We start from the raw sequence: 21,987 nt of genomic DNA on the forward strand, positions 1-21,987 counted from the left end.
GAAAATATAGGTCATGTATTATTGTAGATTTTATCAGGATTTGCAGCTTTCTTTGATATTTCTGCTTTTAAGTAAGCCGCCCGGTGATGGCATTTTATATTTACTGTCTGACTAGTCATTTAACACTCTCGTTCAATGTGGCTGTTTTGCTTTGTTGCCCTGCAAATCCGTCTGCAAATTTCGATTCACAATTAATCAGATAATTAATTAGGCATGGGATTTAATATCGTGGCTTATTTGCTATTAAGGTGCATGGTTTGAGGAGTATGGTGTACAATGCATATTACGTTAATACTGCTCAAGGACTGTAATAAAGGAAGTGATTGGTCGAAGTTTCAGCTATTATAAACATAAGCTTGCCTGGGACATGACATTTGCTAAACAGTGCTACCTAAGATAAACTGCTATCTTCTGATTTTCAGTTTCACCCTTTTGACAAGACTAGGAACACACACTTTGCAACAATTAAAAAAAAACATTTACAGAGGTTAGAAAAATACATAGAATAAGTAAGGAATGCCATGAATTCAAGCTACTGGCCTTAATTATGAGGACTATTAAATATATATATTTGTTTTTAGATATTAGAAGGTACCTGCAGGGGTCCATATTAGATATCTTCAAGGCTAAGATAGTAGACATCTGTAGGCTTGCAAGTTCCACAGCAGGGTTTCCTCAAACTTGGGTCCCCCCCCAAATGTTGTTCGACTTCAGGAGCCACTACAACACCTGTAGATCCGAGAACCACTCACAGTGTTTTTTCCTGGAACCCCAAGATCTGGCACAAGATGCAAAATGGCGCCTCAGTGGGCGGAGCCAATTACCCCCTGCATTCCCAGGAGCCACACATACACACACTGGGAGGACCTGCAATTCCGTTTCCACGAAGACATGCTTGGGATCAAGATGGGGGCCATCACCCACTTCCAAAGAGTTTAGCCGATCAGTGACACACATTTTCCAGTTGTTTGCTCAACCAATGGATCTGATTTGCCTGTGGCAAACAAGATAGGATTGAAGAGAGAATAAAACTCCCCTCCTCCATTTTGAGATGGTGCATAGTTGTGGCAGGCCCAGTCACAGAAGACGCATTCCCTCGTAAGAGAGAATGAAGAAAGAATGCCTCTTCCTAAGAGAGCTCCTACCATCTGTAGTTTATTCAAGGAATGATTTTCAAAAGAGCTGTGGAGAGAGGGGGGGAGAAGTGTTGCCTAATTAATCAGGGATGATTTCTTAGTTTATTAAAAAGGGTGTGTGTGCTAAAATCGATTAATCTATCGGATCAATTGACATTTGCAGGTCTAATCAGGATATTAAGACCCAGAGGAGTTCTCTCTTTTCCCAATACTGGCAAGTGCACCCTCCTTCCCAAACTAGGGTTGTCCTTACGCAACAGGGCATTGTCCACACGGGGCTTTTAGCTCACTTCTCCTCCGGAATGGAGGGGGTGCGTTCACATATCGGCCAAATTTACCCTGAAGTCCCTATCGGGGAGCACTTCACACACAATTTGGGTTTTTCATTGCACATCAGAGCGTGGCCCAGTTTATATCTGGGGTTTAAAAAGTGGTTTAAAAATCCACTTTTTGCATCAGTTTTCGAGGGCAACTTCGAACTTGAGGTCAACCCTTCTGGGTGAAAAAATGGCTCTGGAGAATCAAGAGAAAAAAACACTCACTTTGGAAATGGGCCGACCACCTCCTACAGGCCAAAACCATAGATTACAAGAGGGCCAACTGGATCCTGAGTTGCAGGGTTCGTTGGAATTACAGTGCTATTGAGCAAAGATTTGGCCGTGGTGATGCAATTGCCGGGAGGAATGGGAAAGAGAGAGAGAGAGAGAGAGAGAGAGAGAGAGAGAGAGAGAGAAAGAAAGAAAGAAAGAAAGAAAAGGAAAGAAGAAGAAAGAAGAAAACAGATAGCAGTCTGCCTCCAGAAGATAAAAGCCAGAGATTACAGGCAGTCAAGGCTGGAAAATAGACAGTCAGTTTCTTGGGAGGGGGGTGAATCCGGAAAGATGGTACGAAAAAGCTACCCTTGCATCTTATCGTTTTTTGGAAGCAGTGGGGGAAATCTTCTCGAGTTCGGCCAGAGATAGTGCTGGGACGAGAGAGTGTCCACCACGGCCAACAGTACTACTACCCACCACCATTTTTACCTGAATCAAAGACGGCCCCTTAAAAAGAAGAAATTAAATACAGATCATACTTGCATTTACCCAAAAGGGACTCCCAGTTTCTAATACCAAAACCCTGGTCGGGGAGGGAAACCTAATCTTGGTTGCAAGTAAATACAATGATAAGGTTGGTCAGCCGCCCCATAACAAACTGTCCTCTGGGCACCTCCCTTGCACCTTCAACGGCCTTTGGAAAAGGCTTCTCTCTCCCCAGCCCAAGTGGGAGTGAAAAAGGAATAAAAGAATCCAGACGCAAAACCCAGCCACCACATCCCCAGCTAAAAGGATGTCATGAGGCTTACGGTAACCAGCCTGCTGGGGTTTTTTCCGGGTCCATTTAGGTGGAGACCTGTTTCTCCTGCACTGTGATAGAGTCAATTTAAAATCCACCCTGGATGTAGGAGAAGGTGCATGTGTGATAAATTCACCAGGCATACAAGAAGCAGGACTCTTCTGGAAAAGGCAGACGGGGAGGTCTGATGTGTCAGGAGAACAAGGCCATTACAGAATAGGTGGCTTTGGAAACACTGTCAGCTCGAATGTGGGCTGAAGTTCTTCACACAGCTCTCACCTCCGTGTGAGATCAAAGGCAGGCAGAAGCAGGGGGGAATCAAGGGGCTGCCCCAGACATTTAAAGAAAATGAGAGGGGGGGGCAGGCAAACCTCACACTGGCACGGAATTCGGAAATTCACGGTTGTGGTACGCAATTCATCAGAGGCCCATGGTGCTTTGATCAGGATTGGCTGAAGAGTTTAACCTTCTCTCATGCGTGCTTACTCAGAAGCGGCCTTACTCCCATGTAAACCTGCACAGGATTGTAGCCATTCTCACTTTCTCTCAGCATCCTCAGATCCCCATCAGCAGAATGGGCAGAATAATAATAATAATCATCATCATCATAGGAAGAAGAAGGTGGTGTCTTTTATATAAAGGACAGTGAAGAAGATGCACTTAAGATGGTCAATAACGAGAAACTATTCAACACCAATGAAACAAAGCAGGCCAACAAGAAAGAACAAGTCAAGAACCGAGCAGAAAAATGGAGAAATAAGCCCCTGCATGGTCAATATTTGCACAATATAACTAGAAAATCAAACATCACCAAGACCTGGCAATGGCTTAAGAATGGCAACTTGAAGAAAGAAACAGAGGGTTTAATACTGGCTGCGCAAGAACAGGCACTAAGAACAAATGCAATAAGAGCAAAAGTCGAAAAGTCCACAACAAACAGCAAGTGCCGCCTTTGTAAAGAAGCAGATGAAACCGTGGACCAGGTAACCAGCTGGTGTAAAAAGATCACACAGACTGACTATAAACAAAGGCATGACAAGGTAGCAGGGATGATACACTGGAACATCTGCAAAAAATACAAGCTACCTGTAGCCCAAAATGGGTGGGACCATAAAATGGAAAAAGTTGAAGAGAATGAAGATGCAAAAATATTATGGGACTTCCGACTACAAACAAACATCTGCCACACAATACACCAGATATAACTGTAGTCGAGAAGAAAGAAAAACAAGTGAAAATAATTGACACAGCAATACCAGGGGATAGCAGAATCCAAGAAAAAGAAATAGAAAAAAAATCACAAAATATAAAGATCTACAAATTGAAAGGCTGTGGCAGAAAAAGACCCAAATAATCCCAGTGGTCATTGGCGCCCTGAGTGCAGTTCCAAAAGACCTTGAAGAGCACCTCCACACCATCAGGGCCACAGAAATCACCATCAGCCAATGACAAAAAGCAGCTTTACTGGGAACAGCCTCTATTCTGCGACGATATCTATAATAATAACAACAACAATATTGATAATAAAATTCTGGCATCCCAGGTCCTTGGGAAGGACTCGATGTCTGGATAAAACAAACCAGTCAATGACACCTGCCTGACTGTGTAAACAAGAAATAATAGGAAGAAGAAGGTGGTGTCTTTTACTGTCTGACCCTTGGCCCATCCTGCCCAGTACTGTCTACTCTGACAGGCAGCAGCTTGCCAAGGTCCCAGGCAGAGTGGACGGTCCCTGCCTAGATCCCAGAGATTGTTCAACCAGAACACCGCCCGCCCGCCCGGCCAGGTAACCGGTTCCACCGTCAAAGTGACCCGGCGTCAAAGAGTGAAAGTGGAGAACTTCTGCGGGCAAAGCTGGTGTGACTTCAATTTATGTCTGTATTTATTTACAGCCAAGGGTGTTCAAAGCAATCCATGTCCTAACAACAACTTTGCAAGTTCAGCTGGTATTATGATGATGAATATTGAAACTCGCATTATTAACAGTCAACATTTTCTTTCGTCCCCCCCCCCCCCCCCGGCTTGGATCTAAGCCGAAGTAGGTGCAATGGAAACAAGCACCTATTTTCTCTATTTGTTGATGGCCCTTCCCTATTTCCTCTATTTATCTGTTTCCCCCCAAGCTGGATTACAGATTGCAAGCCCTTTGGGGCAGGGACCTCTTTTGCTGGAAAGCGCCCCCCCCCCAGCACATTCACCTCTCATTCTCTCCACTCCTCCTGTTGTCTTTCCAGTGTCGAATTCTAAATTGTAAGGCCCTTGGGGCAGGGACCTGCCATCTTATCTTTATGTGTTCATGTGCCATGCCCACCGATGGGGATATAAATAATAATATAAAAAGGAAACCAGCAGACCTCCCGCCTGTCAATGGTAGTTTCCTACCCAGCAGGCTGGGCTCCCCATGAAAACTCCAAGCCCAAGACTCTGAAAGAACTGGAACCCCAGCAAAGCTGGCTGGAGACCCCTTAATGCCCAGGATAGAGAAATCAGACCCGCCCTGGCCACTTTACAGAGAGCATAACCTGGCAGGTACTGCTAGCCCTGTTGAAAGGAAGAGAAGCAACACAAGCATGATTGGATTTAAACACTTGCACACATTGATGCTCAATAATTGAAGGGGTGGGGTAAATAAGGGTCGGGGGGGGGGGCATGAGAGAAGCTTATGTCCCTTTGGGGGAAGTGGGCAGAGAAGCTTTGGCCCTTTCTCATAATATCCGCATTTAGGATTATACTGCCTATTGCTAGAGAGAAAGAATTTCACATTTTCCCTTTCCCTTTTAAGGGTGCAGCATACAAATTACGGGCAAGAGACATGGGAACAGGCACCCCACTGGATCAGACCATACACGTAAGCCACAGCCCTCTTCCGCTGTTACGCCCTCAACAATTGGTGTTCAGAGGCAGACTGCCACTGAATCTGGAGGTTCCACTACGCTACCATGACCAACAGCCCTCTATGAATCTGACCACTCCCCTTTTCAAGGAATCCAAGGCAGGGGGTCATCGCCAGTGAATGCCATACGTGACTTCTATGCCGAGTGAAGGAGGGCTCTCTTCTGTCTGCCAGCCAATTTCACCGAATAATCCTAAATGCTAGTGTTATGAGAAAGGGGAGAAAAGCTTCTCTGCCCTCATCCCCCATGCTGGACATAAGCTTATAAGCTTCTCTCATACCCCCTGCCCCAACCCTTATCTATCTCCCCCCGCTAAATTATTAAGCCCCAAAGGCTTCACCTTCTACTCACAGAGAAGGTATCCCGGCCGCCTGATCATTTTGGTTGCCCTCTTCTGCACCGTTCCCAGCTCATCATCTCTTTTTCGAGAGGCGGCCACCAGAAGTGGACACACTGTGGTGGAGGCATAGGGACGTCTGAGAGGCAAAACCCGCAAGGCTGCAATTTTAATTTTAAGTCCCTTCTTAATCCCCAGTACGGAATTGGCTTCTCTCTCCGGCGGCTGTGTGTGGAGTTGCTGTTTCAACCCCAAAGTCTCTCTCTCTCAATTAGTCATGGCTTTGCTCAGACACGTATTAGAATTCAATCTGGGATCCCACATCTTCGTCTCTCAAAAAAGGAGTGAGCAAGAGCGAGTCATGCTGGAAATCGTATGCGAGCTTCTTTATTGAGGCACCATCAACGGGCCCGAGGCGTTTCAGCCTCGAGCTTTATTTGGAGGCATTTCTAAAACAGACAAATATAAATCCGCCGCGTGAAATCTCAAACTGTTAAAATCTTTTAACGGTTTTAACACAGCCAGTTAAAACACGTAACAAAACCTTGCAGGCAAACATATGATAATGATGTGCTTGCAGACATTTCTGCAAGGTTTTGTTAGGTGTTTTCATTGGTTGTCCTTGGAGATTTGACGAAGCGGATTTATATCTGTATATTTTAGAAAGGCCCCCGAAGAAAAGTTATGGCGGAAACATGTCGGGCACATTAATGTGCATCAATAAAGAAGCTCGCATACGACTTCCAGCATCTTAAGACTCGGTCTTTCTCGTTGCCTTTGCACTGGATGCTTCCTGTATATTTTGCTGTTCGCTCAAGAAAGGGCCTCAGGGCACCCAGTGAAACCAATGCGAGACAATTCGTATTCAATGAATTCATGCAATATTCTGAACCACCAGTTAAACTGAGTCAGCAGCAAGAATATCAAGCCGAGTGGAAAAACGGATCAAGAGGTGGGAACCAGAGACCAAACGGGTCCCTACACAAGACGAGGGTCTCTCAACGCCGGACACGACGGCCCATTTGCTTCGCAGAAATGGCAGCCATGGTGAGGGGGGCGGACCCCCAAGCAGGATCTGGACCACGATGCGCAGAGAGGGGACATCGAGCGGTAACAACTTGCCCCTTGCGTCGCAGTCCTGAGGGGAAACTGCCCTCTTGAAGCTGCCGCTAAACGTGATGCATTTCCACCCAGAGTGGCTAGTCCTAACAGGCCGGAAGTGGGGCACCAGAGAGGGCAGAGCAACCTCTCCTCCCCAGAGCTCTGTTTGCTCCTCATCCCCCCCACCCTGCCCCAGCGTTAGTGCTGCCTTCAGCCTGGCCATCCAACAGGTAGAGCCGCACGGTTAACTGCACAACTCTACCCGACAAATGGCTGCAGGAGATGGTATTTTGGGGGTCAGGACTATAGCATAAGGGGGTTAAAGACCCCCTCCTCGCGGTCCGGATAGACTCCCCATGGCTGCTTCAACAAAGGGGGGGGGGGAAATAAGCGATACGTAAGCACCAGTGAAACCGAGCACATCTGGTTTGACTCTGCACATGCAAGTTCTAGAATAGCTAGCGGATTCCGCCGCCTCAGAGCGGCTACAGAGAAAGCAGAATCGACGGAGGGGAAGGAGAAAAAGGAAAAGGCACACACACACACACACACACACACCTTTGCAACTACAGATGTGCGTAAAGCAGGAGGATTCGTATTCTAAGAATAACGCTAGGCAGTTGTCCCAGATTTCTGACCATTTGTCGGGCTTTTTTTTTACTTTGAGGAGGGGGAGTTTCCCACTGCCGCAGCGGTACTTTAACTTTTTTTAGTCCCCAAACCAGCTGAGACATACCCTAGTACGGCATCCAGGTCCTTCAGTGCAAGCAATGAATCCATCACTAAATTAATAGGCGCAGTAACCGCCCGCCAGAATCCTTGCCCCCAAACATACTCTTCTTCTCCTTTCTCTTTCTCTCTCTCTCCTTTCTTTTCTTACCTCACCCAAAGCCAGCGCAAAGGCTGGTTTGCAGGGAGGAATGGGGGTGGAAATATAAACTGGGGAAGATGTTTAGAACTACATAATGTTAAAAAAAAATGTTGTTTTAAAAAAAGAAGAGCTGATTTCCGTGGGGCACCCTCCACGTCTCACCCCTGAACTGGACCCACAACTGGAGCTCTCCTTAATCCATCCCCGGCCGTCTGACAGCTTGCTCCAAAGCAGGTTGGCCTTTGCAAGCCAGAACCAACACTTTGAATAGGGCTGGGGAGCAAAGAGTGGGTCAAAAGGGGTGGCAGGTGCCACAACATTTCACACGGATTGCCGTTTCAAGGACAGCCCCATGTTGAGTATGTGATAGTAATCTATGGGGTTTTGTGTGTGTGTTTCGATTGGGCTTATCGTTTTGTGGATTGCTGTAAGCCTCCTTGAGTGCTTCCGGAAACACGAGGTATAAATATTTTAAATAAATACATAATCGAGTCTAAGCATGGTATCGATAAGCAAAGCTAGGGTTTTAGTTTATTGAAATGCCCGCCTTTCAATTAAAAAACGCATCATCTCGTGTCCGAAGCATAGTCTCTACACACAAACCTAGGATTTTATTTATGTATTTAGGATTTATTTTTAAATCCCACCTAACTAGATCCTAAAGCTAGGATCTAGATTAATCTAACTAAATCCCACCGAGAAAGAAAGAAAGAACGAACAGGTTAGCTCACTCAAGGCACCTCACCGAAGGCACCACCTTTAAATGATACAGCACAACCAACCAAAATTAAAAACAATTCTAAGTAGCAGCAGGGGGGGAAAAGAGCAGCAACGAGAGCTAGCAAGTCAGCTAAACTGAAGAACCGCTTATGGACAGCCTGCTGAAAGAACCGGGTCTTCCCTAAGTGCCGAATGATATATTGGGAACCCAATTGATCTCCCAGGACAGGGACTCAGTGTCACATTCCAGGGGCCACCACGGAGAAGGCCCTCTTACATGTCACCACCGACCAAACCCCTGAGGATGGCGGGGCATAGAGGTGGTCATTCCTGGCCAATCTTCATGAGCGGGCTGGGCTGTGTTCACAGGGGGGAGACGGTCCGGAAGTATCCTCGCTGCAAGCTCCTTAGGGCTTTGAACAGCAAAAGACCCACACTCTGAACTGCGCTTGGGGAACTGCGCTCGACGGCCCGTAGATATACCAGGATAACGCGTTCCTGAAAACTAAACTTCAAGTGGTGGCATTCTGCACTGAGGGAAGCCTTTCTAAAATTTGATCCGGAGCCTCCGAAGAGATAACCTCAACCACTATCTGCCTCTTCACCTTGAACGTTACTACCTCGGTCCTTTCCTGCCTTTTGAGGGGCCTCATCCAAGGCCCAGCCCTGCACAGGTGGCACCAAAAAGTGGGCCTTCATCTCCCCCCAACTACCTACCTCGCATGACTCTGATGGCTTGCGGGAGGGGGTGTGTGTCGCGCGGTGGTTTGATTCAGCAACACCTGCTCGGCTCCGGGCACCAGCTGCTCACAAGCGCTCCCCTTTGTAAGACAAGCCAGCTTCGGGGAGCACGCAGTCCAGGTGACCGGAGCTCAGCCTGAGAATGGCACCCCTGTCGGCCAATCAGGAGCGCGGGCTGCCTTTTTGATGGGGTTGGGGAGCGCGAGAGAAACTGACAGCCGGCGGCAGAGAGCTGGAAAGTTCCAAAACCACAGGAGGTGGAGAGAGAGAGAGAGAAAGAACAAAATCAGCCACAAGAAAGAGAGAAAAAGAAAAGAGAGAGAGAGAGAAAAAAGTTTCCATTTGCAAACTATAGAAGGGCCCAGAGGGGTCTCCTCCGAGAATAGGGCTCTGAGGCCAAAACTGCCGGTGCAGGTAGGATACGGGGCCTCGGCCTTGTACGATTCAAAGAGAAACGAAGATATCCCACCTAACACCGTTGACCAAAGTTGGCCAAAGTTGGCTGTGCTTCTTCAGAACGGTCACCACCTGTGCAGGCTGGGTTCAGCTTCAGCAAGCCAACTTAATGGATACTTTCAAATGCTCAGAACACTTCACCTGTCACCTTGTCTGAATACCCACCACCATCCTGCAAGGTAGGGCTCAGTTTTATCATTCTCCTGTTGCAGATGGAGCAACTGCGGCTGCCTTAACAAGCTTTGCCCAAGGCAACCTTCCCAGTTCGTGTTGAGTGGGATTCGAACCGGAGAATTCCCCCATTTGTAACACGCCACACCCTCGGTGGCGGGGCCGTGCAAAAGACATTGGACAAATCCGGTATCTGGAAACCAGGACACTTGCACCTCTTTCTCTCGGCCCTCTACTGGTCCCTGAATCTTTCCCACTGGATGGGATGCCGGAAATCCAGCTCCTTGTTTCTTAATCTTGAAAATAAACTACTTGGGTTGCTGGGGACAGAAAGCCAGGTGTTCAGCCCAGAGGGGCAGCTAGGTAATTCTGGAGCTTGGACCTAAAGGCCTTTGGAGGTCCCCCTCCCCTGCAAATTAAGCATCATCATACTCCGCCAGGCAACCACACCGCCCAGGACAGACTAAAGAGGATAGGCCCTGAACTTTGGCCCCAAGGTCCAGGGATAAGAGCACCTCTAGGTTCAGCCTCCTAACCCACAAACTCTAAGGCCCGGATCCAAATAGCTCCGGATGCCCCCCACCTCCCAACTGTTTAAAGATTCTAGTGGGAAGATAACTTTCCGCTGAAGAATACAGCTTGGCTTACTGGCTCGAGTTATCTGAAGCGACATGCTCCGCAGATACCTGTCTGCTGAACCTTGACCACTGTATTGGATGGACGATGTGGGGCGTGTGGACCAGATGGCCCTCACAGATTCCAGGCACCCACGCCGTCTTGGCAGATACCACCTCTCCCATGACCTTGGAATATTTTTTAACAAATATATTATTAAAAAATAATTAGCAAATCAGTCAACCAAAATTGTAGGTGGTTTATCAAAGGGATCCATTAATTAATTCCCCCAATCTGTAGACTGCCCCAAACTTTTGTCTCTGGATGGTTTACAACAGGATAAAACAGATTCAAAATGAAAACCTGAAAACCATTTAAAACCACAGTCCAGTTAAAAAGCTTGGGTGGGGAAAAAAGGAGCCTTGAGGATCTTTCCCCAAAAGCTGCCAGAGATGGGGAGGCTCTTATTTCAGCAGGGAGCGCATTCCAGATTGGGGCAGCAAACGAGAAGGCTCGTCTCTGCGTGGTCACCTGGCAACAGACCAGGGGATTCGTCAGAGGAGCTGATTAAACTTTTAGCCTATTCGTTTTGAAATCAGCAAGAGTGTTTTTGAAATGTTACACTGAGACTTAAAGGTAGTCTCAGCATCAGGGAGACCCGAGTTCAAATCCCCATTAAACATGTGGGGTGACTCTGGGCCAGTCTCAGACTAACCTACCTCACAGGGTTGTTGTGAGGATAAACATAACCATGTCTGGGCCCCTGGGAGGAAGAGTGGGATAGAAATGTAAACAAAATATACAGGACTATAGTCACCTGTATTGATGCATGCTTAAATTAAATTGAATGATTTCTCAGTCAAAAGGTTGATCAATCAATTCAATCTGTAATCCATCAGTAGAGGTCAAAGGGATGACTCTTTCTTCTCATTCAGTTCCTTTTTTGGCCCTCTGTTCGTGTCCCGTGCTCTTCTACTCCAATGAAACCAGGAGAATGTCTCACATTAGTTCAGGTTTTAGTGCATTTGCACCCCACACTGGTATTACTGATGCCCATGGGCACATGGATGAAACACCACATTAACACAAATCTGGGCTGATCATATGTATGATTACATCGCAATCCTTTTTGTGCAATGTTCCATTCATGTGCAAAACATCACACAAAAGAATTTTGATACCACTGTATGTAAAATCCCACCAAAATGGGGTTTTTTGCAGGCGTGATGGCAATGCGGAACCTCCATGTTCCGCAGCAGTCTACCTCTGAATATCATTTGCCAGGATAGGGCTGTTGCCTTCATGCTCTGCTTGCGGACTTCCCGGAAGCACCCGGTTGGCAGTTGTTAGGAACAAGATGCTGAATGAGACAGACTTTGGTCTGATCCAGCAGGGCACTTATATTCAGCGTTCCATCCACCCACTTCGGTGACACAGAGGGGAAGGGGAAAGAGACCAACAAATGGAAGAAGCTGCTGGGAAAACTGCACACCCATGAGGCTTTTTATGAAAGATTCAGAAATATTATTATTTCTTGTTTACACAGTCAGACAGGTGTTATTGACTGGTTTGTTTTATCCAGACATCGAGTCCTTCCCAAGGACCTGGGATGGCTGAATTTTACTATCAATATCATTATTATTATTAATAATAATTCAATTTCTATACCACCCTTCCAAAAATGGCTCAGGGTGGTTTACAAAGAGAAATAATACATATATAAGATGTACGTAGAACACTGGATAATTTCTCACACAGGGATGGGGAACTTTTAAGGCATCGTTTCTGCTGAGAAGCATTCAGAATTTGAAAGCCCCGGGAGGAATTTGGATGAGAAGGGTTTACATAGGAACATAGGAAGCTGCCATATACTGAGTCAGACCATTGGTCTATCTAGCTCAGTATTGTCTTCACAGACTGGCAGCAGCTTCTGAAGCATCTCTGCGAGCCACGAGATTCTGGGCCTTGATGCCTCCTCTCCAGGAGATCTTAGGGACAAAGGAAGCTGCCTTATCCCGAATCGGCCCAGCTCAGTACCGCCTACTCTGGCTGGCAGCAGCTCTCCAAGGTTTCAGGCAGGACTTTGCCTCAGCCCTACCTGGAGATGCTGCCAGGGATCGAACCTGGGATCTCCGGCACGCAAAGCAGATGCTCTGCCTTGCGTGAGCCAGAAGTGCAGCCCCTCCCATGACCCACTTTTCACGGTCTGAGCCACCACTGCGAGCTGTGACAGAGGTGCGAGCGGCAGCATTTCCAGGAATCGGGCTCTGGAGGACAGGTAGTGAGTCCAACTGCGTGGTGTCAGGCAAAGGAGAGACTAGAAACCCATGACACTCCACAGCGTGCCACAAGAGCAGGATGGGGTCACACCACAATGGAACGGGTTCCAGGCACCAAATAAGAGGGGAAATTGTCTCCCCACCACCCCTCGCCCCAGTTTGCACCTTCCCACCCACAGAGGCAGAGAACTAGGTCCCATCAAGCCTGGCAGAGCATATCACGCTACACCGAACGATGGTTACTATGGGGCTGTCACTACCACCAGGAGACGGCCACTTTTTGCGGGGGGAGGTATTAGACAAATTCACGGCAGAAGGATCCACGGACTATTGATAGAACAGCCTTTATGATGATCATCGACCAGCCAAAAGACCACCCAAAGCACATCACCACCAATAGCGTGCAGACTGTTAGCTGCAAGCACGTAATGGAACTTCCATGCTCCGAGGCAGTATATCTTTGAACACCCAAAAGTGTCTGGTCGGGAGGGAGTGGAGCTGGGTTCTTTGAACCCATCTGCTCAACTACAACGACACCCCTGAATCCTGACCAGTGACCCGCTTACAAAGTGGTTCACTGCCATTGTGGTAACGCGCCACTTGGGCGAGAGGATTTCCCCTCTTCTGTCCCTTTGTTGTTCCAATGCTTTGTTCCGAGCTCCACCCCACCCTTCCTGAATTCTGGTTCAGCCAAGAAAACGGCTGCTGTTTTAGTGATGTGCACCATACCTTCCTGTGCAGTGGACAGACACCGGACCAAAAAAGAAGGATGATGCAACTGTATGTACAATCATATCACGCTTGCGTTCCTTTGCCGTTTTAGGAATGCACACTCTAGCATCGCAAATGCGGAAGGAACTGGAATCTTTTGCCACCTATACACGTAAAGGACTCATCCAGGTAACACCCAAAGGCATCCGTTTCATTTCAGAAACAAGACCAGGTAATCAAAAATGCCAAATCCCGGTAAAAATTCAGAATAATTCCTACTTTATCAAGGGGGTCTCTTGTATTCCCCCAGGTATAGGGGTATAGAAGAAGGTGGGGGGAAACACCTGGGAATTTTGTGAATTAACACCCTCCAGAAAAAACACAAAAAGCCATGATCTTTCAAACTAAAACAAGAGGGAAATGTGTACTCACACGTATGTGTCTTCTTCATTCCTGTAGGCCCTGCAAAAACAAGAAAGAGAAAGTTGAATTCACTTGAGAAAGCAATAAACAAAACTGAAAGAACCGTCAACTTTTAGATTGTGAGCCCTTTGGGGACAGGGATCCATCTTATTTATTTATTATTTCTCTATGTAAACCGCCCTGAGCCATTTTTGGAAGGGTGGTATAGAAATCGAATTATTATTATTATTATTATTATTATTATTATTATTATTATTATTATTATTATTAACTAAGATGACCAATCTTCTGCAGAAGTTGAAACACCTGGCTTTTACCCACTTGCAGGTCTCAGCAGCCACACTAGACACATTCCTGGCCTGCAATTGGCCAAGCTGCTGTGATGTCACAGAATGTTTCTGAATGGCAAAAGGTAAGGATTTACACTAAGGGGCGTAGACAAACCACGGGGCTGCTCCAAGGGATGCGGAAAATCTGTTTGGCGGAAAAGAATGTCATGTAGGGTTGCAGGGACACAAGTTAGGGGGTTGTGGGATGTAAAAGGTAGAGACAGAAGGTGTTAGGCCTGGATGTTAAAAATCCTGAAAGGCAGAAAGAACTGAAGGGAGGGGGGCAGAGAGAGAGAAGGAGAGTTGGAAAGATAAAGGGAATGAAGCAAAGGCCTGAGGGAAGGAGGGAGGAAGAGTCGAAGGAAGAGTTGAGTGTTGGGAGCATCTAGAAAATACCCCAAAATTACTCTCAGGGAGGGAATGAGTCTTGGCGTCTTCACAGAGCCAATCAAGTCAAAATGCTGCGGCCTCACTTTTTGGCCACCAGAGAGCACCAAAGAGCAATCTGGTCTGAGCTTCACGGGGGAAGCGCCAAGAACATCCGTTACCAATCACGAGAATTAAACCAATTAATAGCTCCTTCATAAAACTCTCGGGGCTTGAGCCACACAGCACATCCGCTCCTCTGGACAAAAAAAGCAACAGCTTGCCAATCCCCCCCCCCGCTCCAAGGCCCACATCCAATCCAAGAGCGGCTCCAGAGCAGAGTGGGCAAGCATCCCCCCCAGGAAAAGTGGCTCCCCCCCATATCTCCCATTTGTGTTTAAGAAATCTAATACGGAGGACACAGCCTGCCCACCCACAAATGCACTTTGCCCCTTCGATGCCATTCCCTCCCTGCCCCGCCGGGCCTCCACTGCCCACCTCGCAGCCCCAAATAAAGCTCTTATCTGATTGGACACAACAAGCCTAGAAAAAGCAACAGAAGAGGCATTCTCTCTTGTGAGAAAGAGACGGGGGATGCCTCTATCAAGAGGGGGTTCTCCCACATCATCTGGAACGCCATGCTTTCCAACCAAACCAGGCCCGGTCTGTAGGGTTCTTGGTTGCCAACATCTCACAATGGCCCCCCATCATGCCAGCCACCTGCCAGTTCTGCCCCGTGAAGTAAGAGTTGCCCGCACGGCACACGCCACCACAGGCTCTGCCCTAACCACGTGGGCGGAAGGCCTGTAACCGGGAGTGGTGTGGGAGCAGATGGGAGCGCTCGGGGGGTACCACGATCAAAAGGGAGGCTACATTGACAGGGGCGGCTGTCCACCCTCGAGAGATCTGAGTGGCAAATTTGTTCCTGTGGATCTGGCCCCTGATGGGGACTCATTTCTGAAGGAGTCATTTTGGTCTCTTTCAGGATCGGGAGGGGCCCTGCGCACCGCGCACCCCGTCCGATGATCATCCACTCTCTGCAAGCCAGAAAACATGCCAACGTAGAAAGGGAAAAGGATAGCAGCTTAGATGTGTGTGTGTGTGTATATATATCTGTGTGTGTATGTGTGTGTGTGTGTGTGTATATATATATATATACACACACACACACACACACACACACGAGAGAGAGAGGGATCTTCTCTCCCCCCCCCCCACCCCATAAGCCTTTCGCCTTTGGGAGCTAATCGCAAGATCCACCAGGGTTAAGCTGCTTTGCTATTTCCACTCCTTGCCTTAACCCCTTTATCTCCGGGGCTATTTATAAATCGGGTCTCGATGTACTCGGCCCAGGCACAGTCATGGAGCACAGAACTGGGCCTTCTGAGGACCTCGGGTCTCTCCCTCCCTCCCTTTTAAAAAGGAAGCAGAACCACCAAGTTTCTAGTCCTTATGGCCGTGGAGGAACTTCACAAGGAGTAGCTGCTGAAATCACACAGCCGTGGTCTCCCGGCCCAGGCAATCTGGTGCAGAGCTCAGCTGACTGAGAATCTCCACTCTCTCTTAAAAGAAAAAAAGGGGGTTCTGATTGTGAAGGTTCTCTGCAACCATAAGGTTTAGGAACTTAAGCCTCTCTCTCTCTCTGTAAGAACTTAAGAGAGAGGCTTAAGTTCCTAAGCCTTATTTTAGAGGGAGAGAGAGAAATTTTTTACTATTATTATTATTATTATTACATTTATATCCCACTCTTCCTCCAAGGAGCCCAGAGCGGTGTACTACATACTTGAGTTTCTCTTTCACAACAACCCTGTGAAGTAGGTTAGGCTGAGAGAGAAGTGACTGGCCCAGAGTCACCCAGCTAGTATTATGGCTGAATGGAGATTTGAACTCGGGTCTCCCCGGTCCTAGTCCAGCACTCTAACCACTACACCACGCTGGCTCTCATTTAGGAACTTAAGTTCCTAAACCTCAGGACTGCAGAGAACCATCACAAACAGAACCCACAGACATCTCAGAAGTAGCAGAAGAGACAGTGGAGCGCTTGAGTAGATTAAGCAAGTTTGAGCCACGCCAGCAACTAAAAAGCAGCGAGGAAACGGGATTTGCTTAGGGGGTTCATACATGGCTGATTGGAGCCGCGGCAGCCCTGGAATATGAGAAGTGATCGCTTGGGAGAGAGTCCTTCTGGGCCATCCTCAGGAGCACCTGAAGCAAGAAGAGCGGGATGATCCCATGCAGGAGTGAACCTGGATCCAGGGCTGTCCTTAGGGCAGGGCAAACAGGGCGACTGCCCTGGGCCACGCTCTTTGAGCCCCCATTAGAATTAACTGGAAGGGGGCCCCACACTGGTGGATTTGCCCCGGGTCCCACACCCCATCAGGACTCTCTAAGCACAGCCTTGCCTGGACAAGGAAGAGATGGAGGGATCAACTGGCCGCAGCTTCCATGTGTACATCCTTATTAAAAATGTGTTGTGATGTGGCAACCACCAATTCCTCCCCTTCCACTGTTTTTTCCATTTTACCGGCTGCTTTCTGGGTGACGGTACATTCAGGGGCCAGCCGGGCCTCTAAATTATCCTTGTCATTACTTCTAGAGCATCAGAAATCAGAAGAGCACCTTGGCTAACCGGGCAAAGAGAGGCACCTCTTAAAGAAGTGGTTTTCTTCCCTGTAACTGTCCCTACCCATCCCAGCCTAGCATCTCTCCCAGTGGCTGCTGCTGGTGTCTCTCTGTGTTTCTTTTTAACAAGAGAGTCTCTTTGGGACAGGGAGCCACCTTCTCATTCCTTTTTGCTATCTTTGAGGACCCTTTTTGTTGGGAGGCTATCTATATCTATCTATATACACGCGCGCGCGCACACACGCACACACACACAAATATATATAAATGAATGAACCATCAGGGGTGCTTTGTACACTGCAGAGAGCTGTGCTGCACAACTAAGGCCCTTCAGCTGTCGTTGGACTGCAACTCCCATCATCCCCATCCACAGCAGCCAATAGTCAGGTAAGATGGGCTGGCCTTGTGGTAGTAAGCATGACTTGTCCTCTTTGCTAAGCAGGGTCTGCCCTGGTTTGCATTTGGATGGGAGACTCCATGTGTGAGCACTGTAAAATATTCCCATTAGGGGATGGGGCCACTCTGGGAAGAGCATCCAGGTTCCAAGTTCCCTCCCTGGCAGCGTCTCCAAGATAGGGCTGAGAGAGATTCCTGCCTGCAACCTTGGAGAAGCCGCTGCCAGTCTGTGAAGACAATACTGAGCTAGATGGACCAAGGGTCTGACTCAGTATATGGCAGCTTCCTATGTTGTCCAACAATAGCTGGGGCATTTTCAGACAGCAGTCTTTACTGCGAGGCTTTACAGCGAAGTTGCCCCCCAAAACCAACACAAAAAGTAATTTTTTTTACTCCGGGCATAAATCGGGCTATGCCGTAAGGTGCAAAGAAAACCTCAAATCGTGTATGGAGTGCTCCCCGATAGCTTTCAGGGACTTCTGGGTAAACTGGCCAGTTTGCGAACACATATCCTCCATTTCAGAAGTGGTGTGAGCTAAAAGCCAGGTATGAAAAACTTCCAGGAGGGCCCAAGATGTACAGCCCTGATGTAGCTGTGATGCAAGACAGATCTCTGCCCCAAGGGGCTTACAAGACAAATTTCAACTGAAAGAGAGTGATGGGCAAGAAGAAAAGTGTGGACAGCCGCACAGTTACATGTACTAACGTTTCATTTTGGGACAGAAGGACGGCTCAGGAGTTATGCCACACGAGGGCATTATGGGCTGGCTGTCCAGTTGCCAAATACGGGTCCATCATTAATGCTATTGCCTGAGCTGACTCACATACAGGTGCACGTACGCCTTCCCAAAGGAGCATCATCAGGAATTTACGGAGGGCCCTCCACGTGCAGGCTGCTTTCCAAATTATGAGGGGGGCTGGTCCCTGCCCCAAGGAATGTACAAAACAATCCAACCCAAGGGAGACACCCAGAGGCTAGGGTAAAACGAAAGTATCTGCCTGTATTTCGGAACGCAATTTAGGATTCAGCACAGGGAAGCCAAGGGAAGAAGAAGGCGGCAGCGGAGGCAGAGGACGTGCATTTATTTTGGTTCGATGTACTTAGGTTGAGTCACAGGAGGGCACAGCGTGTTTACAATCGGGACACGGCACATGGGAAAGCGGGACCCTCCCCGGCACAGCGGCCCTCATCCAATTTGCCCCCGCCTCCATGGTAGCTTTTGAACTGGTTTAAAGAGACAGGCTATCCGATCCGAGGTCCTCCACCTCATCTAGTTCGAAATGTTCCTTTAACAACTATAAAGGTGAAGTGTGCCGTCGAGTCGGTGTTGAGTCGGTGTCGACTCAGTGTGTCGACTGTATTCTTCTTTGGTAGAATCCAGGAGGGGTTTCCCACGTCCATCCCCTGCGCAGTATGAGATGATGCCTTTCAGCATCTTCCTATTTCGCTGCTGCCCGATAGAGCCGTTTCACCCGCAGAGATTCGAACCGGCCACCTCTGGCCTGCTAGTCAAGTCATCTCCCTGCTGCGCCTTTAACAGCCATAGATGGTTCCCAAATGGGCTGCTTGGCTGCAGAAGTGGGGGCTGGCAGAGTGTGTGAGAGAATCAGAAACTGGGAGGTCAGAATTGGAAGTGACCGAGACAGGAGGGGTGGGGAGAAGGGGCTGGGAACTGATGAGGTAAAGCACTGGGGGAGAGGGGAGGCAGAGCATCTCTGGGAATCCGAGGCTCTTTCCAGAACGCCTCTTGGCCTCCAGGTATGCTGTCAATCTGTAAATGAGAGCTGTCTTAAGTCTCCAGGGCTTAACTGGAGGAAACCCAACCCAGCAGTGATGGCCACCCTTGGAACTCCTCACCACTTAAGGAAGAGGGAAGCATATTTTTTAAAAAAATGTACTATGAAGGAGTTGGTGTCGACTCCTGGCGCCCACAGAGCCCTGTGGTTGTCTTTGGTAGAATACAGGAGGGGCTGACCATGGCCGCCTCCTGCACAGTATGAGATGATGCCTTTCAGCACCTTCCTATATCGCTGCTGCTCGTTATAGGTGGTTCCCATAGTCTGGCAAACATACAAGCGGGGATTCGAACCGGCAACCTCTTGCTCCCTAGGCAGGTTTCTTCCCCGCTGAAGATACACAACCAATATTATCATTTCTCTCTCTGTGGTAGCTAGGTTGCACAACTCTGGCCCTCCAGCAGATGTTGAACTACAGCTCCCATCATCCCTGACTACTGGCCAATGGGTCTGGGAACGATGGGAGTTGTAGTCCAAGAACAGCTGGAGGGCTGAAGTTGGGCAGCCCTGAGTTAGAGAGTTCTTGGGTTCTTATTACAATGTCTTGTTTTTCTGGTGGCGGCAGATTCGTAAGATCAGACCTGCCAGGTCACAACAAAGCCCCATCTAGATCAGCAACCCGTTCCCAAAGAGATACTTTCGAGCAGCTCACCGGCATGGTAGGAAGGCAGCAGGCCTCCCCTCCTGTGTTGGCTTCCCACCAACAACTGGGATTCAGAGATAGACTGCCCATGAACATGGAGGCTCCATTTAGCCGTCCCGGCTGTGTCATCAGACCTTGCCTCCTTCACAAATGCCTGCTCTATCCCCACTGCAAGCCATTTGAGTTAGTGGCCACTGCGGCGTCTCATGGCAGCCAATTTGATAAACCCAGGATGTATATTAAGAAAATAAAAATATAAATATAAAATAAAAAATTTGGCCTGTCCTGAATCTATTGTTGGTTTTGTTCATAGGAAGCTGCCATATACTGAGTCAGACCCTTGGTCCATCTACAGTGAGGGAAATAAGTATTTGATCCCCTGCTGATTTTGTCCGTTTGCCCTCTGACACAGAAATGACCAGGCTATAATTGGAATGGTAGGTTTATTGTAGCTGTGAGAGACAGAATAACAACAAACAAACCCTCAAAAGCCCAGTGCCCAAAAGTCAGCAATGGATTTGCATTGTAGTGAGGGAAATAAGTATTCGATCCCTTCACAAAAGATGTCTTAGTACTTGGTGGCAAAACCCTTGTTGGCAATCACAGAGGTCAGACATTTCTTGTAGTTGGCCACCAGGTTTGCACACAACCCAGGAGGGATGTTGTCCCACTCCTCTTTGCAGATCCTCTCCAAGTCAGAAAGGTTTCGAGGCTGATGTTTGGCAACCCGAACCTTCAGCTCCCTCCACAGATTTTCTATGGGATTAAGGTCTGGAGACTGGCTGGGCCACTCCAGGACCTTCATGTGCTTCTTCTTGAGCCACTCCTTTGTTGCCTTGGCTGTGTGTTTTGGGTCATTGTCATGCTGGAATACCCATCCATGACCATTCTCAATGCCCTGGCTGAGGGAAGGAGGTGCTCACCCAAGATCTGACGGTACATGGTCCCGTCCATCGTCCCTTCGATGTGGTGAAGGTGTCCTGTCCCCTTAGCAGAAAAACACCCCCAAAGCATAATGTGTCTACCTCCATGTTTGATGGTGGGGATAGTGTTCTTGGGCTCATAGGCAGCATTCCTCCTCCTCCACACACGGCGAGTTGAGTTGATGCCAAAGAGCTCGATTTTGGTCTCATCTGACCACAACACTTTCGGCCAATTCTCCTCTGGATCATTCAGATGTGCATTGGCAAACTGCAGACGGGCCTGTACATGTGCTGCCTTGAGCAGGGGGACCTTGCGGGCACTGCAAGATTTCAGTCCTTCACGGTGTAGTGTGTTAACAATTGTTTTCTTGGTGACTATGGTTCCAGCTGCCCTGAGATCATTGACAAGTTCCCCCTGTGTAGTTCTGGGCTGCTTTGTCACCATTCTCATGATCATTGCAACTCCACGAGGTGAGATCTTGCATGGAGCCCCAGACCGAGGGAGATTGACAGTTATTTTGTGTTTCTTCCATTTGCGAGTTATCGTGCCAACTGTAGTCACCTTCTCACCAAGCTGCTTGGCAATAGTCTTGTAGCCCAGTCCAGCCTTGTGCAGGTCTACAACCTTGTCCCTGACATCCTTCGACAGCTCTTTGGTCTTGGGCGTGGTGGTGAGTTTGGAAGCTGAGTGATTGCTTGCTTCTATGGACAGGTGTCTTTTATACAGGTACTGTAACAAGCTGGGATTAGGAGTACTCCCTTACAGAGGGTGTTCCTCATCTCAGCTCGTTACCTGCATATAGTGAAAAGACACCTGGGAGCCTGAAATCTTGCTGGTTGATAGGGGATCGAATACTTATTTCCCTCACTACAATGCAAATCCATCGCTGACTTTTGGGCACTGGGCTTTTGAGGGTTTGTTTGTTGTTATTCTGTCTCTCACAGCTACAATAAACCTACCATTCCAATTATAGCCTGGTCATTTCTGTGTCAGAGGGCAAACGGACAAAATCAGCAGGGGATCAAATACTTATTTCCCTCACTGTAGCTCAGTATTGTCTTCACAGACTGGCAGCGGCTTCTCCAGGGCTGCAGGCAGGAATCTCTCTCAAACCTCTCTTGGA

General features: G+C 48.2%; 1 protein-coding gene across 4 annotated transcripts in view; it reads right to left on the reverse strand.

Moving 5' to 3' along the window:
• The window catches only part of RORC (RAR related orphan receptor C), a 93,680-nt gene that overhangs the window by 38,585 nt on the left and 33,108 nt on the right, over positions 1–21,987 (reverse strand). For all 4 annotated transcript variants that reach the window (XM_053278620.1, XM_053278618.1, XM_053278621.1 and 1 more), the window contains one exon: positions 13,797–13,826. In XM_053278620.1, coding sequence (XP_053134595.1) covers positions 13,797–13,815 — 19 coding nt within the window. In that variant the 5' untranslated portion in view covers positions 13,816–13,826. The remainder of the gene's footprint in view (positions 1–13,796; positions 13,827–21,987) is intronic.

Source organism: Hemicordylus capensis, chromosome 14 (genome assembly GCF_027244095.1).
Source record: "Hemicordylus capensis ecotype Gifberg chromosome 14, rHemCap1.1.pri, whole genome shotgun sequence".
NCBI lineage: Eukaryota > Metazoa > Chordata > Lepidosauria > Squamata > Cordylidae > Hemicordylus > Hemicordylus capensis.